Source organism: Gorilla gorilla, chromosome 10, assembly GCF_029281585.2.
Source record: "Gorilla gorilla gorilla isolate KB3781 chromosome 10, NHGRI_mGorGor1-v2.1_pri, whole genome shotgun sequence".
Taxonomy (NCBI): Eukaryota; Metazoa; Chordata; class Mammalia; order Primates; family Hominidae; genus Gorilla; species Gorilla gorilla.
In genome coordinates this window covers 71,726,438-71,744,090 of record NC_073234.2, presented here as the reverse complement: position 1 = coordinate 71,744,090, position 17,653 = coordinate 71,726,438, and the positions used below count along the sequence as shown (strand labels likewise).

Below are 17,653 nucleotides of genomic sequence, written 5' to 3'. Positions count from 1 at the left end.
AACCTTCTTAATTTTAGAATGCCTTTGAACTCTAAAAGTTACTGAGAATTCCAAAGAACTTTCCATTTATGTGGACTATATATATCAATATTTACTACATTGGAAAAGAAGCTGAGAAACTTTAAAAATATGTGCTAGTTTACTTAATCATAAACTTAAACATAAATAATATATTTATATAAAAATAATTATTTTCAAAGCAAAAAAAATAGCGAGAATAGTGGCATTAGTTTATATTTTTGTAAATCTCTTTAATGTCTGACTTCAGACAGCTGGATTCTCATACCTGCTTCTGTTGGTTCAATCTGTTTTATGTACATATATTTGGTTGGAATATATAAAGAAAATCTGGCCTCACACGCACATTTAGTTGACAAAGGAGACAGTATTTTAATAGCATTTTCATAACTGTGGATATATCATGTGGCTGCTAGAAAACTACTGTATACTCATGAGATAATGACAGGGAAAAGGCAAATTACTTCTTAGTACTATTAGGAAAAGTGCATAAACCTTCATGGACCCTGGGGGTCTCCAGTCAACAATTAGCAAACAGATTAACAGATGGCCTGTAACAATGTGTACCTACTGTATAAGGTGTAGAGTGTGGTATTCCAAAGCAGTAAAGGGCCAATAGAAAAAAAGTTTCCAGTGCCCTGACATCGGGGTCACTATGTGTCTGAGCTGATTTTCTAGAAGTGCTTTCACTCTAATCAATAATTTAAAGCCACAGAGTCTTAAAGTATATTCCTATTAGCCAAATGTCTTTATTAGTAAATAGTAATACATTGTAATATTGTAATAGTAATTACAAAAGTAATATTGTAATAGTAATTACAAACCTGGGAAATTAAGGACTAACAGATCTTTAAACTCATGTCAATGACTTCTCCAAGAAACTATTCAAGACACAGCAGCCCAAAAGATAAAGACACCTGTTTTCTCACCCTCTTCTTTGCTTTTGTTTTCTTTACGAGACAGTTCCTCCACCCATATGTCATCAGTATGAGCATTTATGAGAAACATGCTATCAATATTTGATGTCTAATTCTCTTTCATATCCAACTAAAATGAATCAATTAATCTGGCATTCTTCCCCACCAAGGTAACACAAGGTGTTTTCTAATCCTAGATTTTCTCATCTACCAGCAGAATGTGATCAACACTACTCTGACAATTTACACAAACAAGAAGTGACCACTTTAAAGACAGAATGCCAAGAACAATACAATAAATGCTAAAGAGAAAGAGTGACAATAGTGAGCAACTACAGATAATGCAGTCATGGAACCAGAAAAAGAGGTGAAAACCACATTTGCATATAATTGCAGCTTCCTGATACTTTAGACTTTTCTCATGCCATTTTGCCTTCATTCTCTGTACTTCCAGGTACATGACTTTCTTTCTACTTGAGAAATAGAAATAAAATCCTAAGTCCCCCACCTGACTCAACACACCCCCTCCTGGCCAAGGAGACCCCAGGGAAACCTTAAAAACTCAGTTCCCAGCTATGACCAGAGAGGTAAGGTCACTCAAGCATTATACCCACTCCTTTGCTAACCACCATTAGACGCTCTTTCCTAAGAGTTGAACAGAAACTAGCACTTTTGAAAGACTTGCTCCACTGCTGATTTCAACCAACCACCTCATTCTGCAGCAGAGCTCCCTTCCCGTTTTATGGTCTCAACGCAACTGACCAGCATTTCTTCCTGGAAAGAAACCATGGACTGTGGACTCCTTCTAGCTGGTCCATGGAGACTGTGCATAGGGTGCCTCTGCATTTAAACGTTGTGTCTCCACCTCAAAGTGCACATGGGATGTATGTAACATGCATGTTTGCTTACTACGCATGTGCAACCCCTTCATAAATATTCACAGTTCCTCCTCTAATCCGTTGAACATGTATACTTAGGCAACCCGTTCAGCATAAATTCCTGTCTTGCCCTTCCTCTTTCAAAGCACCTGCTTTTGCTTTCTGTGGGAGGCTATGCTTCCCAGCCTGCAAGTGGCCAGCCTGCAGGCTACAACCCATTACAAGAAGTAAAGCTCTCCTTTCCAAATTTGTAGATCTCATGATTTTAAGTTGACATATTAGAAGTAAGCTCAATACACATTAGAAGTAAGCTCACCTCAGAGCCCTTAGAGGGTCTATTCCTTCTGACTAGAAAGCTTTTCCTTTCACTTTTACCCAGTTTATATCTATCGGTCCTTTAGATATCAGATTAAAGGTAGCCCTTTGGCAACCATCCCCACTACCCATATATTCCTTTCCCACATTAGATTAGGTCCCCTTAACATGTTCACTGGTGCTTTCCCTTGCACAGTTGTTACGCTTGTGTTAGACATTGGGGAGGGAGCTAGAAATCTTTGCCTAGGGGTAGCCTTCCCTTCTATACTACACTCCATCAGGGTAACCACATACATAAGTTGCTGCTTCAACACTCTGGTGCTTGGTGGCATCTAGGTGCTCAATAAATATGTGCTCAGTAATTAAATCAATAAATTCTTAAGTTAGGGTCTTCGTCCAAGTTGACTTAGCCCCACACAGTGTGGCTGAATGTACCCCAAATATAGCATTTGTAGGAGAGAACCTGATCCAGGACTTTTTATTTGACCCAGAGTTCCAATTTATGTTTTATTGTTCCAATTTTCTTTTTGCTCTTGCATTGCGTAAAGTCATATTTCAAAGTACATGAAGGAAAAATATTTTATTTTAAGTGTTATCATTTTAATTAATTGTTTTTCAATAGGCTATAAACGTGGGGCTAGTAATAATTTACAGTGGCCAGAGTCATAAACAATGTTAATTTTATTTCCTTTACTGCTACTGTAATGCAAAGCTATATAATCTATGCAAGAGTAGGATGGTTAAAAATGATTGTGGGCTTATAAATATTTACTATCCTATCTGTGAAGCTGGAGTCCAGCCAGTTCTGAATGCTGATGGAGAACAAAGAGTATAGCAAGTCAGAGACCACCCTGACTTCAAAGCTAAGAGTTTATCTTCTGTTCTCAGTTTTCTTGACTTCTTTGATGCAGTAGACACAGAGTGGTATCAACTTTCTTCTGGACATTTTTATGTGCCTAGCTTCTATGACAATTCATCCTTCTGGGTTTCTTTTATCACTTCTTCCTTTCCACTCCATTCCACGCCTAACCTCATTAACTATGGCCCATGACCACAGTCTATTCATGGGGTCCCAGTGTCATCTAATGCAAGAGTGGCAGGTGAGGAGCTTGGAGACCAGGTTTTAGTTGAGGTCCTGCTGCAAGTTAGTGAATCACCATGAGTGGCCACTTAATTCTGTGTACCATATATTTTTATGTAAAATGAGAAGGTTAAAAAAATTCTTCAGGGCTTTTGCCTACACTATTCTTCATTTTCTCCTCGAGGAAATTATCTGCTTATAATATGATTTCATTTTTTTAAAGTCCTAGATCTATTTTTCTAGCCCTGATCTCTTTCTCTCTCATTGGTCCATATGCCATTTTCATTTAAATGTTCCACTAACATTCAAAACTTAAAGGTTGTACACTGCTGGTGGCAGAGTAAATTGGAACTGCCCTTTCGGAAAGCAATTTGGTAACATGTCTCAAGACTCATGAAATATATTCTTTGATACGGAAATTATTCTGGAATTTATCATTAGGAAATGATTCAAAATATTGTTTTAAAAAAGCCCTAAGAAAAAAAAGTTCAATGCCAAAAAAGAAAATAAAAAGGAATCCAAATGTCCCAGCATTTGAAATATTATTCACCATATATTACAGCGAATCATTTTGATAAATCAGTAAGCAGCCATTTAAGTGGTATTTATGAAGGTCATTTAGCACCATGAAAAAACATAATAGTATGTATAATTTAATGGCAAGTGAAAAAAACAGGATACAAACAGTGTATAAATATTAGTATGGAAACACATAAATATATTTAAAAGACATGCGTAATATTAAAGAATGATAATATTTGTTGTCTCCAGGTATTATATTATGAATAAAGGATGTATATGTTATTTTCTCTGAGTTTTCACAGTTTCCTTTATATATTTATATTACTTGTTTAACTGGAAACAATGTTGACACTCATCTTATTTCTTTCCTAAAATCTTGTTTCTGTCTGGCTTATCCACGTCTATCAGTGGCCATAAATCTTCTCATTTTCTTAGGGGTTCTGACCTGGAGTTCTTAATTTTCTATTTTTCTTTTCTTTTCAACCTTTACATGCTGACAGTCCCTATGTACCGTGGAAATATTTCTTTCTCCACGATATTCTATCCATTCCCTCACTTTCTTCTGCAAACAAGGCTTTCAACTACTCACACCAGAATGCATAGAAAAGCCTTTTCCAAAATACACCGTGTGTTTTCCACAAGGTTTTCTTCCTCACATGTTTTAGAAAGCTCTCCTCAGATATTTACCATTACTTCCTATTATCTATCAATGTAAAACTTGGGCTCCATTATGGCCTTAATATGTTCTACCATATAATGTCTTTTCAACTCATTAATCTATTTTTCAAATTTGTCAAATCCCCTACTTTGCGCAAACAGATTAAATTTCTCTCTTCAGGTTACAACAGAGTAAGGAACACAATATTAGTTTCCGACAAATCCTACATTCATGGTTTTATTGGCACTGAGGATGGGAAATGATGTCAACAGACAGCAGCATGCTTATAATAAGAGCAAGGTATACCAAATAAACCTAGTTTCCTTTTTTGATATTATAGATTCACAGCCTTACATCAGGGGAAGGATTTTGGCAGGTGTCTGAAAATGTGTCTCGAAACATCTCTGTAGACAAGACTGAGAAAGGTGAGCTAGAGGATAATATAATTCAACAAATTAACGAATGCTTGAATAAGTTTACCCAAAGAGTCTGGCATAAGATAAAGGTCAACCTGGAAAGAAGGTTCTACAGATATGCTGCAGGGCTTCCTAACTAATACTGATCTTCACAACATTTTTTAAAATCAAAGACATAAACTAGTTATTTAACTAAAACTATTATCAAGTTTTCCAGCTGAAAGAGCTGGAAACGGTAGTCAATACACTGTACGGCAGGAAAAAAAACTAAAAAGTCCTAGAAAATCAGAAATGTCAGGCTGATATAAATACAGCATATGTCAGGCTGATGTAAATACAGAATTAATCCTTTCATCCAGCTTCTGAAAAACTGCCTGCAAAATGGCTGATTTCAGCTGAGTGTAGGAAAGAGCTCTTTGGCATGACACTGACCCACAACCACAGTCCGTGTGTGCTGTGCATGTGGACAGATGGTGGCAATGGAGGACAAGTCACTTGACTAAGGGGATGGCTTCACTGTGTGTTACATGTTGACCAAGGTTTGTGAATACTGATTTCATACACTCTGGGTGTTTGAAATGCCAGGATGCTGTTAAATAAAGTTGTGCAACCAAGAAATGAATTCATTTGCTACCAAAAAATGTTAAGCTAGGTGGGTTTTTCTCTAACAGTTTGTGTCTTGCTTGCACATCTGATGCACTCTTTTATGACTAAATAGTTCAAAACATGAAGATAGGACGTTGAAAGTCAGAGAGGGGAAGGCAGTCCTGAGTTATGCTCAACAGCTGCTTCATTGTTTTCATGCCCAAAGGGGCAGAAGAAAGAACTTTTCAATCTTTCAGTTACATTCTTAGATCTCACGGCATTTTACATTCACATCTAGAACAGGAAAGTGCTAAAAGATGGGACCTTTGTATGTAAGAAAAGATAATGATCCTAGTCATCATTTGTTGTTCTTAACAATTGTTCACAACTTCAACTATGTAAAATGCAATAACTTGATAGCAATTTGCCACTGCAGTTCACAAAAGATTAAATTTACCAAGTAATCTATTTTAAATAAGTCATCTGACACTTCTTACACACAACTAAGGAAAAAGTATATACGTTATCCTGTTTAAACTTCCATCTGCTACAAAATTTGTTAATAGGAAGGCTGAATGCAAAGATACTACAGAAGGAACTAAAATAAAGTTCAACATCATTAAAATCTTGATCATTTCTAAAATGAGCTTAGATGAATAAAACACATAGCTGTTCTCATAGAGTCAAATATTCTAACGGTGGCAGAAAGTCCATAAACAAATAAATGTGTTTTAGATGGTGATAAATACTATAGGGAAAGTAAGGCAGGACATGGTGGTAGAGAACATGATGGGCAGCGGAAGGTTCCTATTTACAAAGGGTCATCTCAGAAGACCTCTCTGATATAGTAACATTTGGTCAGAAACCAGCATGATATGAAATATCTTGGAAACTCTAAGATATCTATCTGGGGGAGAAGTGCTGCAGGAACAGTTAATGCAAAGGCTGTGAGAGAGAAGCACACTTAGCACATCTGAGTAACTGCAAAACAACCAGCCTGTCAGAGGCAGGGGGAGGGGCTTATGAAAAGGAAGGGTCCAGGGTTAGGTGAGACGAAGCAACACTGATGAAGCCAGCCTCTGTGTCTGTTTCAACACAAGCCAAGGGCAGCTGAGGACTGCCAGTGTATAGCACAGACACATCCATCACCATTTTAGCTCACACATTATACTAAAGCATGCGTTAAAATCATCCAACACAGACAGAGGTTTTTAATCTAAAGCCCGCCTATCCTACAGGGAGAAAGGGCAAAACAACTAGGTTTATATTCTTTGTCACTTAAATATTCATAGAATGACCTAATTTTGCTTCTTGCTGGAGCCTCCAAAAATTTTTGATGCAAATTGCTCCCTACAAAACTGACATACAGTGTCAAATCACTTATTACCCTTAAGCCAACTGAATGCTGCCGGGCATGTTGCAGAGATGTTGAGTTTGAGTTTTAAAGATAATCTGGCAATTTTATGGTAGCAGAATCTACTGTCTATCAAGGGCACTATGTGTGTCAACAAAACTATATCATCAATTTAGAGAGAAGACAACTTATATCTGTTTCTCCATAGTAGGGGTCATGCATCCAAGACTCTGAAAACTGGTATCAAATCATTTAGACACGACTGAAAAGAAGGAGGGGATTGAAAACACATCTCTGTTTTATGCCATAAAAAATGTTCTCTTAGGAGCCTGTCTCACGAGCCTCTGTAATATTCTAACAGATGTTAAAACAGAATTTGTAGGATTATCAAATTGCTCCACATTGAGTTCAGCGATCTTAGACCACTTGCAATTCCTCAGAAAAATATTACAAGTAAGTGGTAATAAAAACATCAAATATCATGTATTGTTCTTGATAGATTCTGTACCAAAGTGAGAGAGAATATATCAATGGCCAATAATGGACCATCTTTGTCTAAAAGCGACCTGCACAACACAGAGAATATTGGAGTGAGAAAATTAGGCTTGTAATTTCTGTCCAAAAGAAACTGACATAGAGATTGGTTGTCCAATATGGGTTTACAAATTAAATCATTAGTACAAAAATCTGTGTAACATTAATTTATACATGTAACAATAACATTGAAAAAAACTACTGTGTGAAACAATTACCTGCTCAGCCAATAACGAAGCTAAGCTTGAATATGCATCTGCAAACTCTGGACCATATTTGATGGAATCCTTCAGTAAGGTGATAGCTTCTTCCTTTTTCTCCTGGGACCTATAGATAATAACAAAGGGGTGGGGGAGAACATCTTTTAATAACACTTTGTTTCAATCCTCTGATTAGACTCTAAAAATCTCATTTCTTTTAGCAAAGGTTAGCTGATTCACTCTGGATTTATTGCAAATGAATTAAACTACATTGTCTCAAGGTGCTAACAGTTTCTTTCTGTCTCTGAATTCTCCATGGAAAGAGATGTAAAGATGTAAATTACGCTTCAGGTTATCCACTTTTTTCTACCTTCTGTTTTCTGCTGTGCACTCTTCGAGAGTTATATTCAATATTTTGCAGGTCTGTTAATGAGAAACTTTGATCTTCAGAAGAACAATTTCGGGGAAATTGGGTGGCACGAGAGCCAATTTACAATGATGTGAAGATATTTGGGTCCCTGTAGTACTGGTCACACCACTGCAGGCTGAGCTCCCAGGGTGGCTGTACCTTTCAGGAACAAACCAGGCCAAACTGCCAATGTTAATCTTTGGTTTTATATTTAAGAGAGAAAATATTCCATAAATAATTTATGAAATTAGAGACTACTGTGACCACTGGCTGGTAAAGAATAATGAGACATTTTATCATCATATTTTTACTGAAAACTGAGGCTAATTCTGTCTTCTTCATTTGGTTCTTCCCCCAGTGATGACACTTCCTTTTAAAGAGGACTCAAGGCCCAAAATTCATTACCATTTTCTTGGGTAAAAGTTCTCTTTCCTGTTAAATCCAATGAGGAGACATTGGGTCATTATGCTTATATCAATGTCTTTGGGGCCAAAAATGTACAGTATTGGAAGTGATCAAGTTTGCTATTAATACTATTCCACAGACACTAGTCTCTTGTTAAGTGCTAGACATTGTGATTGTGCAATGAAAAAGAGAATCCTTTGCACTATAGCAAGGACACAGCCTAAAGGTCCCCTCCTCTTTAACAGTTACCAATATAGAGTTGAGTGCTTATGTTTTTACTATGCATTGATTTAGCAGTGACTATGTGCCATATACCCTCATATCTTTTCACATAACATTATTAATGTATTTCTCACAACAATCACATATGGTAGATATTATTGTTCTATTATTATAATACTCATTTTTCTAATGAGAAATTTTCAATTCAGGGAAGTCAAGTGACTCATCCATGTTTATATAAACAGTCTTCTGAGTGCTCTTCCATCATACCATATCTGCTGATTCTAACTTCTTAGGAATCCACCCCTAATGACCTTTCTGCTCAAAGTGTGATTCATAGACCCATTTCAGCAACATCACCTTGGAGCCTGTGAGAAATGCAGAATAGCTCAGGCCCCATCCAGACCTACTGAATCTGATCCTTCAGTTTCAAAAGATTCCCAGGTGATCTGTATGCATGCTGCGATTTCAGCAGAACTGTTCCATGAGGTATCAAAGGCAGGTGACAGTAGCTCCTGATACAATCCCCTCCATCCCCCATGCCCCGCCCCTACAGCTCCAGTTTCTGAGGATGAAGTTACATAGAGTGAAAACTAATATTCACTCCATAAGTTTGAGTTCTTAAGTGTTAGAAGCAGCTTGTTACATAAGGCAATTTCAACTATCATAGACCTTGGGAAAAAAACCGCCATGCTTCCAACATAGACCTTGGATTTAACAATTCAATGAAGCAAATATTTATCATTATCGATTATATGTCAAGCACTTAGCTGTTTCTCAGGAGAGGTGGTGGTCTGTACTATCCTCTTCTTATTAGGGTCTATCTAACTCCTAATGGGCTCTTGTTCATGCAAAGTCCCATCCTTGAGAACAGGTATAACACCCATGTCCTTAAATGGATTGTCCTTGGGATGGCTTTCAAGTTGCATGGTTATAATTAATTTGTATTACAGCTCGCTTAGTGCTTTATTATTGATTCACTCATTTCGTGGACATTTAAAGAGTACCTGCAAGACTCCATGACTTCCACACACACACTACGTTTACATACACTCAAGTTTCTATTCTATAATATACCTTCATGTAATTCTTCCATTGGCACATGTTTTTTAAATGAAATGTATTTTCGTATCCCACTAATTTGGCTATTATCTTATGGTCAGCAGAACTCTTCCTCCAAAAAATGCATAAATCTTTAATAACATTCATTTGGAAATCCTCTCAAAGTCCAAAGGAAGGTATGGACTTTGAAAATTAAGGCTGAAAATTAAGTCCCTTGGGACATAATTTAGCTTAGATATTCTTCAAATCGGCAGAGAAAAAAAAACCATAACATCTTCATAGCAACGACTTAATGGTTTTCTTTTGTCGTGGCTCATATCAGTTAGAATGGAAACTTAGACCTTTTACATGTGAGCTTAGCAAGATGACCATTCAGTACAGTCTATGAACCTAAATGCTTGAGGTTGTCCATGAACATTCATGTGACACGATGGAAAGATTATCATCAAAGTTATTTACCAAGAACCCAGATTCTTGATAAAAAACATCATCTCTAAAAATCCTGTGAGAGACTAACAGACTTTAAGAAAAACACCTCATCATGTAATTAATTTAGTATATGAGTATTACAAGATGCAAAGACTCTGGCAGAGAGGACATTTCTTTGTGGCTGTGTACTCCTGGAGGATTCTCCTTTTGCTTGGGAGCCGCTGAGTGTCATTAAGCACCAACAGGTCAGGCTAACAGACATCACATGCCACCTTGAGAGAGATTTTTAAATTCTTTTTAAAGAAAGCCCAATAAGTTGATAAGTGGTGATTTGTGATTGTTTCTAAAAGGGAGAGGAATGAAGAGAATATTTCTTCTATAGTCTCTCTTGCTCACCCCTTGGTGGGAGCTTATGAAATAGGTGTGGCTTTGACACAATAACTTAGAGAAGATAATTCATCTAAATAAAACCTTCCTTGGTTATATAGTAATATGATTATTATGTGAGATTGAAACTTAATTTCTAACTGTTTCTGATGTTATTAGCATCCCTTTTTCATATCTGTATTATAGCACAAGTTTCTCTGATAATTATCCCATATTAAAAATCAGTCCTACAATACTATTGGATTATTGCAGTCTTACTCAGCACTTACTCAGTTTTGCTTGCTAATGCCTTGGTTCACACATCTGATTTTAGTTCCCTCATTCTTCTCCTTTTATTACGTGCCGACAACGGGAAGAACTTTTTCTAGACCACTGCTTTCATATATAAAAATCTTTATTAATGTCCAACTACCTACAGATAGACTCTTAGGCTAAAACCCTCTACAATATGGTTCTGACTAGCATTCCAAACATACCCAGGTACCCGCTACTCCAGCGAAACTGGGTGGCCTTTGGCATCTATTCTGCAGAATCTAACAATGACCTGCTCCATTGATTATCTTCACTGTACCTTACAAATCACTGGGTGTGCTTTAAAAAAGACTTTAGTGCTCTGAGGCTTGGCCTTTTAATAGGATGCCCTCCGTATGAATATGACAATCACCCAGATTTGAGAATCATGGATAGACTCCAACCTCAATTTACAGTACTAGAGACTGAGATTCAGAGTGCTTTCATGATTTGCCCTGCTCCTAAGCAAAAACAAGGGACTGGACCTAGGTCTTCCGCCTCTCAGCCTGGTGTTCTTCCCACACCACTTGACAGATGGCTTTTCTCTCCTTCCTATTCAACTCTGGTTCCCAGAGACACCTTCCGTGACTTGCCCAGGTCAAAGCTCCTAAAAACACTTAAGAAAACGAAGAACATATGTATACATATGTATCACCTTTCTGATATTTCAGCTTTTTTTTCTGTCATCATAGGAAAAATATGGTAGGAAAATGCTACCTAGAAGCCCTATTCTGACCTCTATATTTTTCTCCTCCGAGATCCTAGTGAAGCACGTGTGGGGAACCTACTGCTGCCTCTTGCGAGGGGGGGATCCAGGTCCATCTAACAGTGAATGTGCCATGCAGACAAGCTTTTTTAAGCTGCATATTTCACAACAGTTGTTTCCTAAACATTTACCCTCTGCCAAGGACCATGCTAAGTAATTTACTCTAGTTCTCATTAAGCATTATAAATTTGGCATAATTATCTCCCTTTCAAAGATTTAGACAAAAATACCAACCACCATCATCCCAAATGAATAGAAAACTAAGGTTTAGAGAGCTCAAGTGATTTGTCCCCAGTCACACAGCTTCGATAACACCTGGACTCTAATTTAGACCTTCAAATCTAGACCGTTCCATTGAGGCCACACTTGGCATTTCTGTGTTCACTCGCTGAAATGTTATACAATTTATCTGTGACCGCCAGGTTTTAAGTTCCTTCACAGGTGGGACCTACATCTTACTAATGTTACTTTTTTTTCCCCCAATTCAGAAAAGTGACTTGCACAGAGTAGAAATTCAATAATTGCTGCATTCGTTTAAAAAAAAAAATCACCGTAGTTTTGGCCAGGCATGGTGGCTCACGCTTGTAATCCCAGCACTTTCAGACGCCGAGGCAGGTGGATCATGAAGTCAGAGGAGTTCGAGACCAGCCTGCCCAGGATAGGGAAACCCTGTCTCTACTAAAAATACAAAAATTAGCCAGGCACAGTGGCGGGCGCCTGTAGTCCCAGCTACTCGGGAGGCTGAGGCAGGAGAATGGCGTGAACCTGGGAGGCGGAGCTTGCAGTGAGCCGAGATCGCGCCACTGCACTCCAGCCTGGGCGACAGAGTGAGACTCTGTCTCAAAAAAAAAAAAATAAAAACAAACAAACAAAAAGCCATAGTTTTACTCTTTATTTCTAGATCTTTGTAAATCTCCTTAAATGTTTTCCAATATTTGAATACAATTTGACAAAAGGTGACAATATGATTCCCCCATGTTACATTTTGTTTCTACAGTTCCTTAAGTATTATAGACGTGATCCTAAGGAAGACAGAAGCAGCCCAAGGCCAACTTAGAATCATAAGAAAATCACGGGCACCGCATCCACGTTTTGAAAATCTGTTCCTTACCAAGCACACTGCTAAGCCGCCTATCCACCTTACCACTATATGGTAGTTAAAAGCACAGACTTAAAAACCAGAAGGACTGGCGTCTCACTCTACATCTACCACTTACTAGCTGTGTTTCCTTAGGCAAATTATCTGACCCCCATGCAGCTCAGGCACTTGGTAGGTACTGTCTATGTTTTGGCTTTTATTATTAACTCATTTAATGTTTCTAAAAATCACCCATTGAAACCTATTCTTTTCTTAATTTTTAAAACCAAGGAGAATGTGCCATTTTTGATATAGTCTCTCCTAAATAATATCCTTCCACATTTCAAACTATTCATAAAAAGCTTGGGTTACACATCAGAGAAATTTTTCTTTGTGTCTGATACCACAATAGTTTTTTGTTGTTGTTTGCTTTTGTTTTTCTTTTTGTTTTTTTTTTTTTTGAGACGGAGTCTCGCTCTGTCGCCCAGGCTGGAGTGCAGTGGCGCAATCTCGGCTCACTGCAACCTCCGCCTCCCAGGTTCAAGCAATTCTCCTGCCTCAGTCTCCCGAGTATCTGGGATTACAGGCACGCGCCACCACGCCCAGCTAACTTTTGTATTTTTAGTAGAGACGGTGTTTCACCAATGTTGGCCAGGATGATCTCAATCTCTTGACCTCGTGATCCGTCTGCCTCGGCCTCCCAAAGTACTGGGATTACAGGCATGAGCCACCTCGCCTGGCCCCACAATAGATTTTTAATCTAATAATTATCATACCTAAATTCATAGCATTGTATTAATTTAGCCATTTAGACCGAATTGACAAGTCAATTTCAAAGGGGAAAAATATTAAAATAACTTTTCTTCTCTGAACTGACCAAGTCCATGGGTCATTTCTCTGAGTTATATTGAAAGGCCTGAGTTAACTAGCCCATAATTGGTGAAAAATAGATAAAATCGAACATCAGTATATATCCTGTCCAATCAGGCACAGACACACTTTGATTCTGGAGTCACAGAAAACTCTGAATCCCTTTAAGAACTCATGTGATACTAAAGACACTAAGAACAACAAGGACTCTCAGAGCTTCTGGTAGAGGGTTCAACTGGCACTGATGGAACTCTTGGGGATCCCTGGATAGGTAAAAAGTGCAGGTAAGCGTAAAACTGCTCCAGAATTTGGCAATATTATTGCCCTGCAGCATCTGGAATTTCCTTAACTGCTAAACAGCGTCACCAGCTGACGACTGATAATAATCCTCCGTGATCTAAAATATTTTGTCTTTACTTCTCTCTTAGATCAACGCTTCTGAAATTCTGGTGCGTAAAACTCTCCAGGTGTTTGGTAAAGTGCAGAATGCCAGGACTGGTAAGATTCAGCAGGTCTTGGTGGGGCCCAGGAATCATTAGGATTCTAAGCCTCTCAGGTGATTCTGCTTAGCATGGATCAATTGATCCTGCAGAGGAGGCTAAATATAATAGGATGCTGAAAGCTAAAAAGACAGGATAAAGAAGACTTCCCTGGGACAATCTGACCAAAAGAGAAAGGTGGCACTGGCTGGTTAATTTGCCCCATGAAAGATACTCCTGGATACCAGGAAATGTGGCAGGATGGGGTTGGGCAGAGTAGAACTCTGGGGTAATACTGCAATGAAAAGAGGCAGTTTTCTCTCTCATAGGGGCTGTATTGTGAATATCCTCGATTGCATATCCAAGTCTTAGCTCTTGTGTTATCCATGATAACATAAATAAAAATCTCCTAATATTTTGCAGCAAAACTCAACTCTCTCATGTTTCCCCCAGGAGCTTCCAAAAGGCTAAAAAATTCCCGAGAATGTGTTCCTGGGACCAGTGACATCATCACTGATTTCATAAGAGAAACATTAAGTAGAAATTAGATCTTGTTTAGAATGTGCAAATTTTGCCATTAAACACTTGTAGTTTCACAGGGAATTTTCCCTTTGGTTACACAGCAGTGGGACTGTTTTTCATGTGTGTTAAGTAAAAACATTTGCATCATGTCACTTTCATGGCTCCATGTCAGTGACAGATATTTAGCAAAAGCAAACAAAGTTTCACCACACTTTTCTTTTAGTAATTAAGTACTGGGTAAGTTTGTCAATTTAGAGAACTTTTTGGATTCCTGTCTAAAGTCTCATGACATATTCATTTAAACTGAAAGCAGAAGCTTGCTTTGAAAAAGTATTGACATTTGGGGAGAATGTAGGAAATGCCAGTAACAGAAATAAATGGATTTGGCGACCCTCTTGGTGGCAGTAAAATTTCCCATTAACCACAGTGTGAACTTGGAATGCTGGGCAGACCTCTTAATTACTATTCCTTTGTCGGGCTGTTTGTTGTTGTTGGATTCAAAATTGATGTTCCCAACAAATAAAAAAGATCATGGCTTTTTTTTTGGCATATTGACTTTACCAGCTCTTCTAAAAAACTGAATTGTGAAAGTCAAATTGTAAATGTCTAAGATGATCTTTACGGAGCACACATGTTTCTGTAGCTCTACTATCTTTCCTGTACAGAAAGAAAAGAAAATCAGATTATATTCTACGTAGCTTCCTTTAGATTCAAGTTTACTGAGCACACCTGGGAAATGTAATGGAAATACAGCATCTAGTTTACTAGGGGTTCGCCCTAATTTTTCTGCTTGACTTTCTACAGAAGCCACATGGAACTGTCTGGAGGACACAGATTCATATTATGTGGTTATAAAGAATTTTAAAAAATATTTTCGCCAGGTGCAGTGGCTCATGCCTGTAATCCCAATACTTTGGGAGGCCAAGGTGGGCAGATCACCTGAGGTCAGGAGTTTGAGACCAGCCTGGCCAACATGGTGAAACCCCGTCTCTACTAAAAATACAAAAATTAGCTGGGCGTGGTGGTGGGCGCGTGTAATCCCAGCTACTTGGGAGGCTGAGGCAGGAGAATCACTTGAACCCAGAGGCAGAGGTTGCAGTGAGCTGAGATCATGCCACTGCACTCCAGCCTGGGCAACAGGAGCAAAATGCCATCTCAAAAAAAAAAAAGTCAATTCACAGTCAAACTCATTAGATAGAGTGGTGCAAAAGTGGCACTGGCCTAATAGTTAACATTCAGAGAATAGGCCACTTGCCTCCCTCCCACCCCCATCCTACCCTTCTCCCACCTGGAAACCGAGAAATGGTAAGATGGAGTCACAGGGCAGCAGAAATGGAGATGCAGCTCACACACACACCTCACACTGGGGATGGCACAGAGTAGGTCCTGAGGAAATGTTAGTCCTGAGTTCCTCTCCTTTGTTTCTTTGGAACGACTCTTGGTGTCTATCGTCATCCAGATGAGGTCACTGCTCTGCACCCAGGCAGTGGAACACCTGCCCCACTGTGCCTTCCTCTGCATCTGCAGGGCTGGTTCTGTGCATGGAGGTGGGCTGGGATAAACTAGTCCCAAGCCAGCTTCACTTCAAAGTGTATGCAAATATATATGCTAAATCCTTTCAAGATTAAGGGAAAGTGTAAAACAATGCTCCCAGGTAGGGACCTAAAAGGGAAGGCAGCTGAGAATAACTTAATTTAGTCAGGATTCATTTGCCCCATAGCTAAAAGGATGCTTTGATGATGCAGTTTAATGCATGTTCCTGGGTTTAGGCTCAGGCTTGTGGTGGTCTGAATCTCAGCTCTGCCCTCACCAGTTGAATGATGTGTTAGATGCTTCATCTCTAGGAGCCCCAGTGGCCAAAGAGAAATGTGCTTATTATTAAATAATCTCTACCTCTCTAGGTTCCTGTAAGAGTGGAGTAAAAGAACCTGTAAGGGTGGAATAAAAGAACATGAGTGATATGCTTAGCAGAGTGTCTGGCACATAGCAGGAGGCAATAAATGCTAACTCCACTTGCTCCTTTCTCTTCTCCAGCAAGATTCCCAGCTCAAATTTCTACCAGAAGCCTCACAGATGGGTTTTTTTTTTTCAGCAGAGGCAGGATGCTATTACAATGCAAGTACTTCCTCTGGAGAGAAAAGGGACTTTCAAGTTCTTCTCTGGTCTTCTTTTTCTTTTACTCCTCAGTTAAAAGACCAGAAACCTGTAGTCGTAGTTAAAACCACAGATTCTTGCAGCTAGATAATTCTATGAGATCACTTGTTCTCGCCCTTTGTTTTAAAGAGATGGAGGCCAGGCACAATGGCTCACGCCTATAATCCCAGCATTTCGGGAGGCTGAGGAAGACGGATCATTTGAGGTCAGGAGTTCGAGACCAGCCTGGCTAACATGGTGAAACCCTGTCTCTATTAAAAATACAAAAATTAGCCAAGCATAGTGGCTCATGCCTGTAGTCCCAGCTACTCAGGAGGCTGAGGCAGGAGAATCACTAAAACCTGGAGGTTGCAGTGAGCTGAGATTGGCCCACTGCACTCCAGTCTGGGCAACAGAGCAAGACTCTGTCTCACACACACACACACACACACACACAAAAGGGATAGAAACTAAGCCTCAGCAAAGTTTAAATTTCCCCGAGCTGTTCAACTGCAGGGGTAGAAAATGCATTATCTACTTCTGATTCATTACTTATTTTATACCGAGGACCTGAGTTTCAAATTGAAAGTGAGAAATTATGTCCCTGGGCTGATGATAATTAATAATAGTTAAAGCTTATTTCATCTTCATTGGGTAATAGGGCCTATGTTGAGGACTTACACGCATTATTGTATTTAGTACTCATGAAAGATGTAGTTACTAGTATTATTTGCACTTTATACACGAGCAGTTGGAGGCACTGCAAGGTAAAATCTTTTTCCCAAGGTCACATGTAATTTTGCAGTAGAACTGAGACTCAAACTCGCTAAGCTCTCCCAGCTGCTAGTCTTGAGGAGAACACATAGGAGGTGGTAGTGAGGCAGCATGATGTGGCAGAAAGCACTGGCATCAGTTTCCTGGCCCTGGGCTCTCTCCTCACGTGATTCTCAGTCTGTAATGGGAGAGTGATGGGCCTGTCCTAGACAACTGGTGTGGGCAGGCTCATGAGACATGAGAAGTGCTGAGCAGACTGCCATTTAAGTGCCAGTTACTGTTGTCCCTGCCACTCGCAGGAGGAGGGTGGCCAGAAAGCTGAGGGCAGAGAGCCCTGCTATGCTGGCC

The 17,653-nt window shown here is 39.1% G+C and overlaps 1 protein-coding gene and 1 long non-coding RNA gene across 4 annotated transcripts in view; one reads left to right on the top strand and one right to left on the bottom strand.

The window, feature by feature from the left end:
* TMTC1 (transmembrane O-mannosyltransferase targeting cadherins 1) overlaps nt 1-17,653 on the bottom strand; it is a 284,520-nt gene that overhangs the window by 29,882 nt on the left and 236,985 nt on the right. For all 3 annotated transcript variants that reach the window (XM_019039302.4, XM_019039303.4, XM_055359438.2), the window contains one exon: nt 7,497-7,605. In XM_019039302.4, the coding sequence (XP_018894847.3) occupies nt 7,497-7,605 (109 nt within the window). The remainder of the gene's footprint in view (nt 1-7,496; nt 7,606-17,653) is intronic.
* LOC129526071 (uncharacterized) lies at nt 1,138-12,798 on the top strand. The gene is made up of 3 exons (XR_008670683.2): nt 1,138-1,302; nt 4,730-4,814; nt 12,447-12,798. It is a non-coding gene; the product is annotated as an uncharacterized lncRNA (long non-coding RNA).